At 47.5% G+C, this 16,679-nt stretch overlaps 1 protein-coding gene across 3 annotated transcripts in view; it reads right to left on the minus strand.

Annotated features, from left to right (window-relative positions):
- MYH10 (myosin heavy chain 10) overlaps window positions 1-3,644 on the minus strand; it is a 137,978-nt gene extending 134,334 nt beyond the window's left edge. For 2 of the 3 annotated variants that reach the window (XM_059907900.1, XM_059907899.1), the window contains exon 1: window positions 3,289-3,643. In XM_059907900.1, coding sequence (XP_059763883.1) covers window positions 3,289-3,347 — 59 coding nt within the window. In that variant the 5' untranslated portion in view covers window positions 3,348-3,643. Of the gene's footprint in view, window positions 1-3,288 lie in introns of all 3 variants that reach the window. The other variant, XM_059907898.1, reaches the window with a different exon arrangement.
- Window positions 3,645-16,679: the final 13,035 nt, after the last annotated feature.

The raw sequence follows: 16,679 nt of genomic DNA on the forward strand, positions 1-16,679 counted from the left end.
AATACTAGAATTTGGAAAACAGCAGATACTGTTGTTATATACCACTAATCACGGCCAGGCACTATTCTGAGCAGTTTATGTATGTATTAACTCTTAATCCTCACAACAGCCCTACGTGGTAGGTACTATTAATATCTCCATTTTACAGATGAGGAACCCAAGGTTCAGAGAAAGCCAATAACTGGCTGGAGGTCACAGAGCTAACGAGGAGCAGAGCTGGGAATAAACTCAGTTCAGCTCCAGAGCACATGCTACAAGGATGGAAGGGGAGAAGGAGAAAACTTTGAAGGGCATGTAGTACACTACATACTGCCTCTCGATCAATTATCGATCATGGCTTCAAGAGTACAGGCTCAGGGAATTCCCTGGCGGTCCAGTGGTCAGGACTCTGCGCTTCCACTGCCGGGGGCCGGGGTTCGATCCCTCGTCTGGGAACTAAGATCCCACAAGCCGCCAGAAAAAAAAAAAAAAGAATACAGGCTCAGCCAATGAACGCACTAGCACAATCTAGCAAAGGCTTTGTATTTTATATTAAAAAAATACCTATATTGGGGAAAAAAAGGAATAAACAGGAACATCTTTGCAACAGACAGAATCTGAAGGTTCTTGGTGTCAACCGAAATAACTACCTAATTACAGTTGAATCATTTATCTGTGCACAGATTAGCTCCCTACAGAGCCAAAGCCCCATCCCCTTCATTTGCTTTTAGACACACACACCCCTGCGCTCCATCTCCAAGACCATTTTAGACTCTCAATGAAATATCACCCAGGAAACTTCTCGACTGCCTCCCAGCACCTACTATAGGTACAGGCACAGGAAAACAGTTTTATGAATATCTTGCATATAAAAAGCCAAACAAAAATGATGGCTAAGGGATCCATATGATAGCGCATCTCTCTAAGACGGATAAGCTAAAACAGAATTGTCGCAATTTGTGTAACGCTACCACAGAGGTCACTTACATTACAGAGCCCTGCAAGTCTGTTCCTTTATCAGAATTCTGTTTAACCAAATGAGCAGAAATACAAACTAAGTGCAAAAGGACACTATCGCTATTCATGGCCCAAGCCACCTCTGTGAATATCTTTACACCGTGTTAAATGTTTCTGAAACGTGGAGACGACACCAGGAATTTTTATTCTTCCTATATGACAAGTAAGTACATCATCCGCTGAAGCCTATAGTCTTTCACCATACAACGTGCCCTTAAAAATTTCCTCCATCTCACCTTCCATCCAGCCTGTCTTCATTGAAATGATTACCCTAAGGAGCCCAAATAAAAAGCCAACCTCTCGGGTCACATCCCTTTGCAGCAAAAGCTAATGCTATATCACACAATTACACCATATGCTTTCTCCAGATAAGGACGAGGAAGAACTGAATTTAAGATGCAGAAGTAAGGAGCTGCATAAAATGGCCACTTTTCCAGAGTCCGTGACAGACAGGGCATACTTAAACATCAAAAGCATGGAACTGAAAGAGTAATTAATAAAGATGGATTGATGAAGGAAATGAAACAATAAATACATTAAAGTTTTCCAGAGTGAGATACTATCAAGAATAATTAAACCTGACTCAAAGAATCCTCAGCTTCAACGTTAAAAAACAAAAATCTCAGCAAAGCCGAAGTATTATATTTGGTATTATATTATTCAGCGAAAACAGCAGTCTTTGTTTCATTTGCAGTCGGGATCTACCCTGCCTTCTTTCCCCTACCCCACCCCACCCCACCCCCTTCCATCCACCGCACTGATCTCGAAGGGAACTGCAGAGGCCCCAAGGAACAGAGATAACGGTCATAGGCAGAGGCCACGTTACCCAAAACTCACCAGCCGAGCTCAGACCAGAGTCGCCAACCTCCTTCCCAAGGCCCTAGTTCCCAGGCAGGCCAGGCTGGGGGCCTCACCGGTCCCCGGGCCGCATCCGCCCACCGCAGGCCCACAAAGCCCCCGCGGACGCCGGGACTCCGCGCCTTCAACTTCCCTCCGACCCCATTCCAGACCGATTTTATAGGATCAGGGTGTGACCCCCACTGCAGAAGGCCAGGAAGAGACTCCGCGCCGAGCCATGCCCAGATCACTTACACAATAAAGGGATCCCGAGGCGAGGGCTGACCCTCCCCCCCCCCCCGACCGCCCTGCTGCAGCGCGCCCCCGCCACATTTCCCGCCTCGCCCCCCCAAACCTCCCGGGCCTGGCCGGGCGTCCACCCCCAGCCCCCGCCGTCCCCAGAGCGCCTGGGAAGACGCCCCCCCGCTCTCCCGCCCAGCTCCCCCGGGACCAGCGGAGCCCGACCCTCCCCAAGCCGGCGGCCGGCTGCTGAGACCCTCACCCGCCGCCGCGCGCCTCCCGGGCCGTGCGCAGCCCTGCCCTCCGGTTCCTTCACCCCGCAGGTCCCGGCGCGCCGCCCGCCTTCCGAGCCCTCGGCGAACCCCTCACCGCACTCGGGATGCCGGACCTGGCCTAACCCACCCAGTGGCCCTTCCCGTCCAGCGCTCCCCCACCCCCAACCCGGATGGCACTTTCCAGCCCGCCCCAGGACTCCCTCCCCTCCCGGGAGGCAAGCACAGGCTCGCGGGACCCCCGGGGACACCCACCAGGGCACGAGGCCCCCCCAACCCCGCGCCTCACAGACCCCGCACGCCTAGTACCAGGTCAGCACATGCCCACCCGCAGATCTCCATCCCCAGCCCCCCAGGGGTCGTCCTCCCGCACACCCAGGCCCTAATCCCTGCAGGGGTCTCACTCTCAAGGACCTCATTCCCCGCCCCTCCAGGGGTCTCTCCACCCACCGGGGTCCCGTTACCCACCCCTAAGGTCCTTCCTTGCACGAATCTACGGCCCCTGCAGCACAAACCCTCCGCCCGGAACCCCTTCTGTCTTCCCCAGCTCCCGCTTCGGCTCCGTTCCTGCCCTACAGAGCCGCCCGGGCCCCCAGCCGGGGATCCTCTCCTCCCCCACAAACCGTCCCCCGGTCCCCGGCCGCCGCACTCGGACCCGGGAAGCCGCACCTCTCACCTTCAGCCGAAGATGGTGGCGCCGGCGCACGTCCCCAGCCGCGACCACAGATCCGGCGCCTCAGTCCAAAACCCACCGCTGCCTCCGCCGGGCTCCTTTAGCACTGCTACTCCGGGCTGCCCCACCCCCTCCCACCCTCATTGGGCCAGCTCCACGCCCGTCACCACCGCCCCCAGACCCACTGGTCCGTTTGCGCGCCCATCTCCAAGGGAAAACGTTAGCAACCCGAAAGAAGCTACCTTCCCGAGGTCCGCTCCCTCCACCCACCTGAAATGATGCTCATTGGCTCCCGCTCCCAGCCCAGGCCGCCGAGGCCCCCATCTCATAGGCTGAGCCGCACGCCCGTCAGAGATTCCGGGAGGTGCGGCCGGGGCAGTCGCGGGCGATTGGCTGGCTCGGGCGGAGATGGACAGCTGTGGCTGGCTGGGCGACCCGCGATTCCGCGGGGCAGAGGGTACGGACCCCGCAGCGGCCTCGGCCGTGCGGACCGCGGGCCAGGTGTGCCACGGCCGGAACCCCGAGCTCCGCCTGGACGCGCCTGGCCCTGGTGTCGGGCTGCAGGGGCAGTCCAGTCAAGTGCCTCGCCGCCTCCTCTGCCTGTCGCAGCCGGCGTGTCCCGCAGCGGGACCGGCTTCCACCGCGGAGTCGCGGGCCTCGGGCCGCGGGCGCTGCCTGCAGGGGCGGGGCCGGAGCGCGGTCCAGAGGCCTTACGTCACTCCCGGGGCAGCTGGGGGGGGGGTGGGGGCCGCGGCTCGGCGGCTCACCTGCAGTGGGGGAGGGGAGGCAAGTCTCGGGCTGCTGCTCTGCCCATGCGCTCCGGCCCTGCAGCTGGGGCCCCGGCTTCAGTCGGCGGTCCGCGCTCCCGCCACTGTCGCGACCCCCGGCTCCGGGCTGACCCTGCCCGGGCCCGGGCTGACGCTGCCCAGGCCGGCTGAGCGGCGGCCGCCGGACAGCTTCCTCCGCTGCTGCGGTTTTGATGTTTGAAAGGGGAGACGCCTCCCTACCCAGACTCCTGGCTGGGCTGAGATTCCAGAAGATTGAGAAGCGAACCCCCCTTGGAGAGAAGACTTGGGAAAAGGACTTAACCTCCTTCATTCGTTCGTTCATTCATTAATTCATTCAATAGAGCTCCCTACTTGAGAGGGGCTCTGAGGAGTTTCTGTAGAGCTTGTCTTATCCCCCAGGGCCTATTAACTTTTCAAAGGCCTTAGAAAACGTTTGAGACCTGAAGAAGAAGAAGAAGAAAAAAAAAGCTCCAAAGTAAGGAAAAGGAACCAAAAAATCAAAGTTAATCAATATTTAATGAAACGTCTGCAATATCTAGTCAACTGCAACATGACCCTTAATTAATTATATATAAATATAATAAAGTTTAAGTCACAAGAATAAAATGATTTATTCTTACAAAAACTGAAGTTTATCCAAATCTTTTCAAAAAAATTTTACAGCAAGATGTAGTTATTTCATGTTGAATATGGGTGCATTTTATTATTTATGATGTAAGTGGCTAGGCCTAGGAAACTTCCGGTCTGGTAAAATGTGAATAAAGCAGAAAACAAAACAAGGCAGGAAACGATAAGGAGGGGGTGGTGCAATTCAGAGAAGATTTCAAGGCAGCTGAGTGCAGAGTCCCTCCTGGGGAAGTCCGAATCAGGTCCTGTACTGTCCTTTGTCCTAGTGCATCTTGCCCCCCACCCCCACCAGCCTCCTAGAGTAAGCTGCCCCTTGTCCAGGTGTCTCGTGACTCGGCTCCATGAAGTCTGTCCTTCTTAATGCAGCCTGCACATGGAGTACAAGTTAAACTGTACATAGCATGTGAACAGTATTCCTCTTCTGAATTAAAAAAAAACAAAAACAAAAACAAAACTTTTTAGAGAACACCAAACACTCCATCTCTAACGCCTGAGTCTCAGCTTTGCCAGCCACTGAAGTCATTTCTGAATGCTTAGAGCATTCACGCACTAACAGCCCCATCAGCCACCAAGTCTGTGGTTTCCCATAATTTTAAAACAAACTCAGTGGACCATCAGAAGAGGAGGGCAGGAAGCTCACCAGAATTCAACATCACAAAGATGTCAGTCCTGAAGAGAAATCAATAATAAAGAGACTGTCCCCAGGAATTCCCTGGCAGTCCAGTGGTTAGGGCTCTGGCGCTTTCACTGCGGAGGCCCAGGTTCGATCCCTGGTCCGGGTAACTTAGATCCCGCAAGCTGTGTGGCGTGGCCCCAGAAATAGAGAAACTGTCCCCAAATGCATCTCTAGCCATGGCATCTCTGCAGCCCTTGGGCCCTACATTTTCAACTGTCTGCTAGAGGTTCCAACCTGGATGGGAGGACAACTGCAAAAGCAGGAAGCCCCAAACCTATTTTCTTCCCACTTCCGCTTCATCCCTCCACCCAAACTCTTTCTTCCCAACTTCCCTTTGTCTGTTAATGAAACCAGCCTTGAAACCTCTTTGATTCCTTCCTCTCCCTTGCTCCCACATCATGTCCCCCTCCACCTCAGTCATCTAGCCAGCCAGGCTCAGAATTCTGACTCCAGTCTCACCCCATGTAGCTCCATCCCTGAACCTCTTGCCATTTTGATCAGGAAAACGCAGGATTTAGGACCACATAGACCTGGCTTTGAATCCATCTCTGCCACTTACTAGAGCTTTAATCTTTGACAGATTCCTTAACCTCATCTCTAAAAAGAGGATACAGGACTTCCCTGGTGGCTCAGTGGTTAAGAATCCACCTGCCAATGCAGGGGACACAGGTTCAATCCCTGCTCCGGGAAGATCCCACATGCTGCAGAGCAACTAAGCCCGTGTGCCACAACTACTGAGCCCGCATGCCACAACTACTGAAACCCGCGCACCTAGAGTCCATGCTCCGCAACAAGAGAAGCCACTGCAGTGAGAAGCCTGCGCACCGCAACAAAGAGTAGCCCCCCTCGCCGCAACTAGAGAAAACCCGCCCACAGCAAGGAAGACCAAAGGCAGCCAAAATTAAATAAATTAAAAAAAAAAAGAGGATACAAATACACACCTGAAGGACTCATTCAACAAATATGTAACAGGATGATTTACTGGGGGAAAAAATGGCATTATGAATATACAGATTGAAAATTGTCCTTTTTTTCCTAATCTACAATTTCATTACAAAAGAGTGAGAAATCTTTGTCCTCTCTCCATAGTAATTTTTGCTGGCAGTCTAGGCTGCTTTTACCCCCAGAAGAAAAAGGTCACAGACCACTGTTTTGCAGAGTCTAGGTTCACAAGTCCAAACTCATTCCCTCAGGGCAGTTCTAGCCCATGAACCTGTTTTGTTCTAAGCTGTTTTGTTCCGTCTGTACAGAGCTGATATGAAGCATTTTTTTTAAATAAATTTGAGTGAATTCCAACATTTAAAAGTCAAGAGCTATCCAACATCATTAGCCATTAGGGAAATGCAAATCGAAACCATAATGAGATACCACTTCACACCCACTAAGATGACTATAATCAAAAAGGCAGACAATAACAAATGTTGGCGAGGATGTAGAGAAACAGGAACCCTCAGTCATTTCTGGCAGGAAAATGGTGTAGTCACTCTGGAAAATAGTTTGCCAGTTTCTTAAAAGTTAAACATGAATGTACCATGTAACTCACAATTCTATCCTTCAGTATCTACCAAAAAACAACAAAAATAGTAAGATATATATGGATACAAAAACTTGCACACAAATGTTCATAGCAGCATTATTCATAATAGCAGAAAAAAAAGGAATGTCCATCAACTGGTGAATGGGTAGACAAAATGTGGTATATCCGTACAATGGAATACTATTCAGCAATAAAAAGGAACAAACTACAGATTCATGCAGCAACACAGATGAACCTTGAAAACATTATGTTCAGTGAAAGAAGTCAGACAGAGAGACCACATATTGTATGATTCCACTTACATGAAATATCCCCAAAAGGCAAAGCTATAGAGACAGAAAGTACAATAATAGTTGCCTGAAGTAAGGGCTGCGGTGAGGAGGAGGAGGACAGCACAGGGATTAACAGTAAATATACATGTGGGATCTTATTGTGATGATGAAAATGTTCTAAAATTGATTTATGGTGATGGTTATACAACTGGATAAAGTTACTAAAAAGTCACTGAATATTATACTGTGAATTACATGATTTTAAAAATACACTTTAATAAGTAATGTTTTAAAAATATAGAAAAAAGAGTTCTCTCATGAAAATCCAGATTTCTGGCTTCCCTTGAAAACACAGAAGATCTGGAAATTCAGCGCCAATTCGCTGATGCCTTAGCTGCTGCTCATTTTTAGACAAAGCTTGTGTTCTAGAGCGTGCCTCAGTCACCACTACTCCCTGTTGTCTCTTGAAGCCAGCCTGATTTATTCATTGACATTCTTTTCCTGGTCTTTTTAGGCATCTATCTGCGTTTTCACTCTCTGTCATGCCTGTCAAGGGATTTCATGTCAGATCATTCCAGAGAGATAAGAGAAAGGGTGGTATTTTTGAGTTAAAGAGCTATTTCCCTGACAGTGGTGAAGGAGTAGGAGATTTGGGGTGTCCATGAGAAGGGGCCCCCTTTCAACAAGATTCCTGGAAGTGGCAGGACTTTGGGGCAGAGGCTACTGTACTGACCACCTCACAGCCCACCCCGGGGAAATAATTCCTGACTGACAGATGCTTAATAAATGCTTGCTGAATAGAAAGATGGAAAGATGGAAGGATGGATGGATGGGTGGATGGATGCATGAGGAGATCCCTTCCCGCTTTCCACAGCTCAACTGTGGCATTTTGAAACAGAAGGAAGAATAGTTAAAAACAAACAGAAAACTTCTAATGAGCTGAGAAAGAAGGAACCTTCCAGAATTTTCTTGGGCCCCTTAAGCTCTGGAGTTTTGGGGGGAAAAGAAAAAAACAGAAGAGTTTCCTGAAAATGACTAATTTAAGACTTCTCACCAGCCACGCAGGATGAGGCTAACTCAGATTTAATTTGATTTAGAAAAACAAAAGCATGATAGTCCTTGCATCCTAATGTCTTAGAGCAACTTGTACCTGTGAAAAATGCTTACTGTCTTCTGCGTCTAGGAAGAGAGCAGGGGTTGTTAATCTGGAGTCTGTGGAAACCTAAAGAGTTTTAGGGGTTTTATAAAACCTCTGAAATTGTATGCAAAATGTATTGTTCTTTTTTCTTCCCCCTCTGGGGAGAAGCTGTACAGTTTTTAGTAGATTCTCATAGAGGACTCTGATCCAAAAAGATTGCAAGAATGCGATATGGGGCTTCCCTGGTGGCGCAGTGGTTAAGAATCCGCCTGCCAGTGCAGGGGACACGGGTTCGAGCCCTAGTCTGGGAAGATCCCACATGCTGCGGAGCAACTAAGCCCGTGTGCCACAACTACTGAGCCCGTGTGCCGCAACTACTGAAGCCCACGTGCCTACAGCCCATGCTCTGCAACAAGAGGAGCCACCTCAATGAGAAGCCCGTGCACCGCAACGAAGAGTAGCCCTCACTCGCCGCAACTAGAGAAAGCCCGCGCGCGGCAACAAAGACCCAATGCAGCCAAAAAAAAAAAAAAGAATGCAATATGGCATGATAAGTACCACATTATGGGAAGTACAGCAAGATCCAGGGACACATAAGGGACACCTAACCCAGAATGGTGGCAGGAGTGGGGGTGGGGGAAGTTCCAGAAAGTCTTCTTAGAGAAAGTCATTTTGAAAATATAATCTGAAAAATAAGGCATTAACCAGACAAACCGAGGAAGAAAATACTTTCAGAGAAAAATAATACATAGAAGAGAGAGTACAGGGCTTTCCAAGCTCAGAAAGAAGTTCAGAGCAAAGCTACCGCAAAGTGAACAAACGTGGAGGAGTGTGAAATAAGGGACTGAGGAGGTAGGCAGGGGCTGGATCGTACGTGTAAACCATGAGGCGGAATTTAGATTTTATCTGGAGGACAGCGGGGGAACTATGGGAGAGTTTTCAACTGAAGAGTAAAATGACCAGGTTTGTGTTTTGGAAGCATCCCTCTGGTCATAATATAGAGAATGGATGAAAGTGGGGATCAGGGTAGGCCAGTTAAGAGGCTGCTGCCACAAACAGTCCAACTGAGAGATGATGGTGACTTGGTCTAAGCAGCCTGGAAAAGATGTGGTCAGGTTGTAGTGATGGCAATTGCAAAGATTAACTGAGATATTTAAAGTGCCAAGCCAACGTATGAAGATGTTAAAGTGCCTCGAACGTGCATAAGGATATCTGCAAGTGCCTAGCAGAGTATAAGCTGATTCCCTTCCTCCACTTTCTCATGGCCTCTTGAATAAATATAATCCCTCACTGTACCCTGTACACACATTTATCAAAGCACCTATTAAAACTCCTTGTATGTTTTTTTATCTCCATCCCTGTATCCTCCTTCGAACCGAGTGCTGTCCAAGAGAAACAGAATGGGAGCCACCAATGCAAGCCACATATCTAAGTTTAAACTTTCTAGGGGCTACATTTTAAAAGTAAAGCAAAATAACTGAAATTAATTTTAATAACATATTAACCCAATATAAAAAGAATATTACATTTCAACATGTAAAAAAAAATCACTAATAGGCTATTTCGCATTCTTTTTCTTGTGCTAAGTGTTCAAAATCTGATGTGTGTTTTGGACCTACAGCACATCTCATTTCAGACTGGCCACATTTTAAGTGCTCAAGAGCTACACGTGGCTGGTGGCTACCACAGTGGACCCCACAGTGCCAGACTGTAAACTCCTTGCAGGCAAAGTCAATGTTTTCAGCTGTATCCCCAGGAACTAGCTCAGTGCTTGATACAGAACAGATGCTTAATAAATGCTTGTTGAATAGAAAGATGGAAAGATGGAAGGATGGATGGATGGGTGGATGGATGCGTGAGGAGATCCCTTCCCGCTTTCCAGGTGTCATTTCAGCTGAGCCTGAATCCCCATCAGGACTGCAACGGTGGAGGATAATACGCTGCAAGGGCAAGGAGGCAAGGAACCGAAGCAGGAGCAGGGAAAAGTGATACCAGGAAACGGTGGGAAGTAACAGCATTTGACTAAAGAACGGAATACTTGCTGCAGAAAAGAAGGTGAGAAGTAATACTGGAGGTTCCTGGAAGCTGACACTGAACCCTGTACACATCTGGGGATTCCCAAGCTTCCAGTGTAATTTCCATCAGTAAATATTTAAGGAACAAATGAAAAGAGAGGTGAGAGGACGAGGCAGCAGGAAAGAGACAAGGAAGCAAAAAGAAAGGGAAATGTTAGCAAAGTGATAACAACTGCTGGTGTGAATGTTGGCAAATAACACACAATAAGCAAATTTCTTAGAGGGTCCAGGTTGTCTTGATGGAAAGAGGAACAGGTCACTGGAGAAGTCTGAAGTCTGGTCAATGGTTAGAGATGAAAACAGGGTCATTGGTCTCAGAGTATCTGTGGTCCCTGGTGGATCAGACCTGGTGGGAAGAGGGGGGGAGTCCCATTTTGGTGCAGAAAACCCCAGTTTGAAATCAAGCCTGATTGCTATTATATGACGCAGCATTATTGCCACCTCGGCCTTAAGGAGCCAGGCCTGGTTTGCATTGGTCCTACTCACTAGGTGAAGAGAAAATCAAGAAATTGCCCTGGATTTGCTAAAAATGGATATGACTCTTCGGGAAAAAAAAAAAAATAGTGTGCGGGCATCTCATTGGAGGTTGTTTTAAAAATCCAGATCAGTCTATTCTTGAAAGATATATTTTATCAAAGGCTTTTTTTGTTGTTGTTTAAAATAGTGGTCCCCAACCTTTTCGACACCAGGGACTGGTTTTGTGGAAAACAATTTTTCCATGGGGGAGCGGGGTGGGGGATAGTTCAGGTGGTAATGCAAGCGATGGGGAGCGACAGATGAAGCTTCGCTCGCCTCCTGCTGTGCGGCTGGGTTCCTAACACGTTCCTAACAGGACTGGTACCTGTCCGCGGCCTGGGGGTTGGGGATCCCTGGTTTAAAACATCCTGCCTGGGGGACTTCCCTGTTGGCACAGTGGTTAAGACTCCGTGCTCCCACTGCAGGGGCCCCAGGTTCGATCCCTGGCCAGGGAACTAGATCCCACATGCATGTCGCAACTAAGAGTTCGCATGCCACAACTAAGGAGCCCACCTGCCACAACTAAGACCCGGTGCAACCAAATAATTAATTAATTAATTAATTAATTTTTTTAAAAAAAGTAAAACATCCTTCCTGGGAATTCCCTGGTGGTCCAGTGGTTAGGACTCCACACTTTCACTGCCGAGGGCCTGGGTTCGATGCCTGGTCAGGGAACTAAGATCCCACAAGTCTCACGGTGCAGCCAAAAAAAAAATCCTGCCTGATAGTGGGTATGTCCTTAACCTCTCTGTGCCTTGATTTACTCTTGTGCAAAACAGGGATAACAATACCTACTTAGTAGGGTGGCTACGAGGCTTAGATACAGTGAGGTAACACTTGTAAAGGTCTTGGCACAAATTAGCAGTCAGTAGCGTTCCTCTTTATCATTACTATGATATTCATCAGCAGTATCATTACCCTTTTGAAAGGACTTATACACAGCCTTTCAGAGGAAGCGTATAGTGTTCTTCCATTATTTTCTCTAGATGTATATTAAGAGTATTGTCCCTGGCTTGGAGGTTTAAATGAAGAATGCACAACCTGTAGAAAAAAATCATTTACGGCTATCAAAGTTCTTATAAAAACTAAATTGAAAATATGAGGTGGGGGGCTTCCCTGGTGGCACAGTGGTTGAGAGTCCGCCTGCCAATGCAGGGGACACGCGTTCGAGCCCGGGAAGATCCCACATGCTGTGGAGCGACTAGGCCCAGTGCGCCACAACTACTGAGCCTGCGCTCTGGAGCCCGCGAGCCACAACTGCTGAGCCTGCATGCCGCAGCTACTGAGGCCCACGCGCCTAGAGCCCGTGCTCCGCAACAAGGGAAGCCACCGCAATGAGAAGCCTGTGCACCGCAAGGAAGAGTGGTCCCCGCTCGTGGCAACTAGAGAAAGCTGGCGCACAGCAATGAAGACCCAATGCAGCCAAAAATAAAAATATAAATTTCTAAAAAATAAACAAATAAATAAATCCCTCTCAAAATGTTAAAAAAAAAATGAGGTGGGGACTTCCCCAGCGGTCCAGTGATTAAGACTCTGCGCTGCCAATGCAGGGGGTGTGGTCAGGAAACTAAGATCCCACATGCCATGCAGTGTGGCCGAAAGATTAAAGAAAAGAAAAAGGTAGACAAACAACGCTAATGGAAGTTATATATACACACATAGACCTCACAAATAGCTTACCCATTAAGGTCCTCTCTGATAGACATACAGGTACCTCTACACTTAGGAGCATTTGCTCTGTACATCTAAGCAAGAGAAATGTGAAGGGATAATCTCAGTATTCGAAGTGCATCTCAATGTCACACAGGGCCTCTCACAGTAGGTAGTATGGCACCGCAGATAAACGTCTGGACTCAGCAATCAATTAAATTGGCTCTACCGCTTACAACTATGTGACCTTGCGCAAGTGATACAATCTCTCAAAGCCTCAGTGTTTTCATCTGTATAATGGTGATGATGACGATGGTAGGAAACACCACAGGACAAACAACCTGGTTTCTTCAACAAATAAACTGCAAGGAAAAAATAAACAACAACAAAAAGATGAGGCTCTGCTGTAGGTTAAAAGAGATTTAAAAAACACATCAACCGGGCTTTCCTGGTGGCGCAGTGGTTGAGAGTCTGCCTGCCAATGCAGGGGACACAGGTTCGAGCCCTGGTCTGGGAAGATCCCACATGCCGCGGAACAACTAGGCCCGTCAGCCACAATTACTGAGCCTGCGCGTCTGGAACCTGTGCTCCGCAACAAGAGAGGCCGCGATAGTGAGAGGCCCGCGCACCGCGATGAAGGGTGGCCCCCGCTTGCCGCAACTAGAGAAAAGCCCTCGCACAGAAATGAAGACCCAACACAGCCAAAAATAAATAAATAAATAAATAAAATTAAAAAAAAAAACAAAAAAAAAACCACATCAACCAATTGCAATGAAACCTTTTTTGGATCCTAATGCAATGAAACCTTTTTTGGATCCTCATTCAAGCAATAAAACAAATTATAATAACGTGTGTGTGTATATAAAATAAAATTTATGAAACAAATAGAAATTTGCATGTTGACTGAATATTGGACAATTATGAATTATTGCTAATTTTTTTATGTGTGGTTATGGTATTGTGGTTATGTGACACTAAAGAGTCCTTTTATTTTTGAAATTTGCACTGAAATATTTACAGATGAAAGAATACAGTGTCTGGGATTTAATATACATATATATATATATATATATATATATATATATATATATATATGTCCCCCACCCCACCCCACACCGCATGGCATACGAGATCTTAGTTCCCAGACCATGGATCGAACCCCTGCCCCCTGTAGTGGAAGCATGGACTCTTAACCACTGGACTTCCAGGGAAGTCCATGGGATTTATTTTAAAATGGCATAAAAGAGGGGAAGTGGAGAGGGTACAGATGAAAGGAGTTTGGCCATGAATTGTTGAAGCTGGGTGATGGGTATAGGGGAGTTTATTATCACTTGTCTTAGTCAGTCAGGCTGCTATAAAAGAAGTCCATATAATCGATAGCTTATAAACAACAGAAATTCATTTCCCACAGTTCTGGAGGCTGGGAAGTCCAAGATCAAGGTGCTGGCACATTCAGTGTCTGGTGAGGGCCCGATTCCTGGTTTATAGATGGCTGTCTTCTGACTGTGTCCTTATGTGGCAGAAGAGGGAAGGAGCTCTCCAGGGTCTCTTTTACAAGGGCACTAATCCCATTCATGAGGACTCCACCCTCATGACCTACTCATCTCCCAAAGGCCCCACCTCCTAACACCATCACATTAGGGGTTTGGATTTCAACATATGGATTTTGGTCCCCCCAAAATAACATTCATTCCATTGCATTACTGGTCTCTCTACTTTTGCATACCTTTGAAATTCTCCTATAACATAAAATTCAATAATTATTTTTGTTGATATGATTTCTACTGGAAGGGCTAGATTCTTAGGGAAAGGAAATGAAATCCTAGAAAAAATAAGAAATTCCTCAGGGAATTCCCTGTCTGTCCAGTGGTTATGACTCTGTGCTTTCACTGCCGAGGGCCAGGGTTCAATCACTGGTTGGGAAACTAAGATCCCACAAGCTGCGCAGCACAGCCAAAAAAGAAAAAAAAAAAAATTCCTCAGCTTGATTTTCACAATCTTGCATATTATGACCTCAACCTATCTTCTCAAATTCCTGTCTCCTGCTCCTTCATTACAGCTGTTTCTCCTAATAATCACCTCTCCTTGGCCTTCTCCATCTGTCTTGCTTTTTTTTTCTGGCCATCTTCTCCCTTTTGCTTACGCTATTATATGTTCCATTGGAGGGCCCTTTCTCCACAAATCCACCTGGAAAGTACTCCCAGGAGGACTCGTGTCAGGGAGCCTTGTTGAAGCTCCTCAGTGTGAGAAACACCACTGGGGAGCTCAAGCAAAGGCCCCTGTTCTCCTCAATTTTAGACTCAAGTTTCATAGTTGTGCAGCGTTTTCGGCATATTCGGAAAGGGTGGTTCCTGCTCTGCCCGTGAATGTTCTCATGAAAGGAGATTTCCCAATTTCCTTCTATTGAAAACACTGATGGGTGTGAGCCCACTGGTAATAACACTATTTTCCATACCAGGTATTTGAGAGTTGGCTGGCGGGAAGCAGAGGAGCTGCCCAGGAACCCAGCTTTCTCAAAGGAGCTCCAGACCTGCATCTGCCCTTCAGATAGACATGTGGGAATCACAGAATCTAGACCTTTATGGATGGAAGAGCCTGTAGAAGCTGCCTAGTCATCATTTCACAGATGAGATACCGAGTCAGGGACTTGCCCAATAGCACAGAGCAAATCAGTGCAGAGCTAGGACTCAGCCCTAAGTCACCTGCCCGCTCTCCATACAGGATTTTCTGTGTGTCATCATTTTCAGCCGTGGCAATTTTGTGGTGCACCTACTGTGTGCAGCACTCCTACTGTGTGCAGAGAAAAATAATACAGAGCATCTCAGAAAGGGTTGTAGAATTCAGAAGATGCTCGTGTGTTTAGGCAGGGAGTGGGGGAGGAGTCGGGAAGAACTCATGGAAATAGGGCTGGTTCTCAGCTTGGACAGAAGAGGGGAGAGGATGGCACAGGGTATCAAGATAATGGGGAGATAGGTCTAGAAGCCTGAGGGAGATTTAAGTAAAGGGATGCCCAATCTTCCCCCAAAGCATCTATTCACAAATCATGGAGACATCCAGTTACCTTCTCTTCCGTGCAATGCCTGACAGCCTGTGAAAATGCCTAATACTTTTTCCAGGTCCCCAGCTGACGGGCCAGAGGCTCTTGGCTCAAGGCCAAGCAGGTAATATCTAGATAACACCCAGCGTAATGATTAAACAGAGATGTTTTGGAGACACAGCCTGAGTTCAAATCCCAGCTCAGTAGTGACTTGACCTTGGACGAAGTCAAGTCCTTCCTACTTGTCAGGGTCATGGCATGAGTTCAGGAGCTGCTGTACATAAAGTGATAAGCACGGTGCCTGGCACACAGGTAACCGCTTAGTAAATGGCAGCTGCTATTCTGGTACTTTGCTCCTCTGTCTCCCTCATCCTGGCTGCTGAGTCAACAGGAAGTTGGCCTAGAGACAAATGAGCTCCCCGGAACATACCTGGAGTCGAGACCTATTAAAAGTTTCTCTCTCTTCATGGCCACATCTTTCATTTCGGGGAAAATCTGGAAGAGCTAAACTGGGAATGGAAAATTTGCATCTGACGAAAGGTATGTGCAAACACATGTTTGCAAATGAGGTCAAGGTTTCAAAATACCCCTTCTCTGACAGATGAGTCAAGCCCCACACAGTGGTCTTACTATTTACCGCACATGACGGCACATTCTCTCCACGACTGATAGGGTCGTTTGCCAGGAGTTATATTGGAAGGAGTTACTCATTGGAAAATGTGGCTGCATTGCCCAGACTGAGATCTGAACTTGGACTTCCAGGGATTTCACCCAAAATAAGCTGAATTCCTCAGTTATAATTGTCAAAGAAACACAGCCAAGGAATCTGTGTGCCAGACCAACGCCAGCTCCTGCTGGGAAAAGTGTGGGTCCAGGCAGGGGATGCTCACGGCTTGGATTAGGAAAGCACGAGGCACTGGGCTCTTCTGACCCTCACGGCATTTAGTCACTGCCCAGGACTGTGGCCAATTGGTTGTCACTCATCCTTTTCCTTTGAGATCTCTCTTTTCTTATTGTTTCATAAAATTACTTATATCCCTTGTTGTTATTTAATCTTGTAAGCTCCTGTGAGGGCATAGATGACGCCTTATATTTTGTTGAACCCCCCCCCCCCCGCCAAATCTAATCCAGAGTCTACTACAGAGAAAGACTGTAGTTGTTCACAAACAAAAGATTCACATCCCTAGTATATTAGGAGCTTCTAAAAATGGAGAAGAAAATAACCAGTAACACCACAGAAAAATGAGCTAGAGATATGAATAGATAATTCACAGAAAAAAGAAATGAAAACAGTCCTTAATCATATGAAAAAATGCCCAAACTCACTCATAATAAGAACAACATA

The sequence above is a fragment of the Balaenoptera ricei genome, chromosome 20, assembly GCF_028023285.1.
Source record: "Balaenoptera ricei isolate mBalRic1 chromosome 20, mBalRic1.hap2, whole genome shotgun sequence".
In the NCBI taxonomy this organism is placed as follows: Eukaryota; Metazoa; Chordata; class Mammalia; order Artiodactyla; family Balaenopteridae; genus Balaenoptera; species Balaenoptera ricei.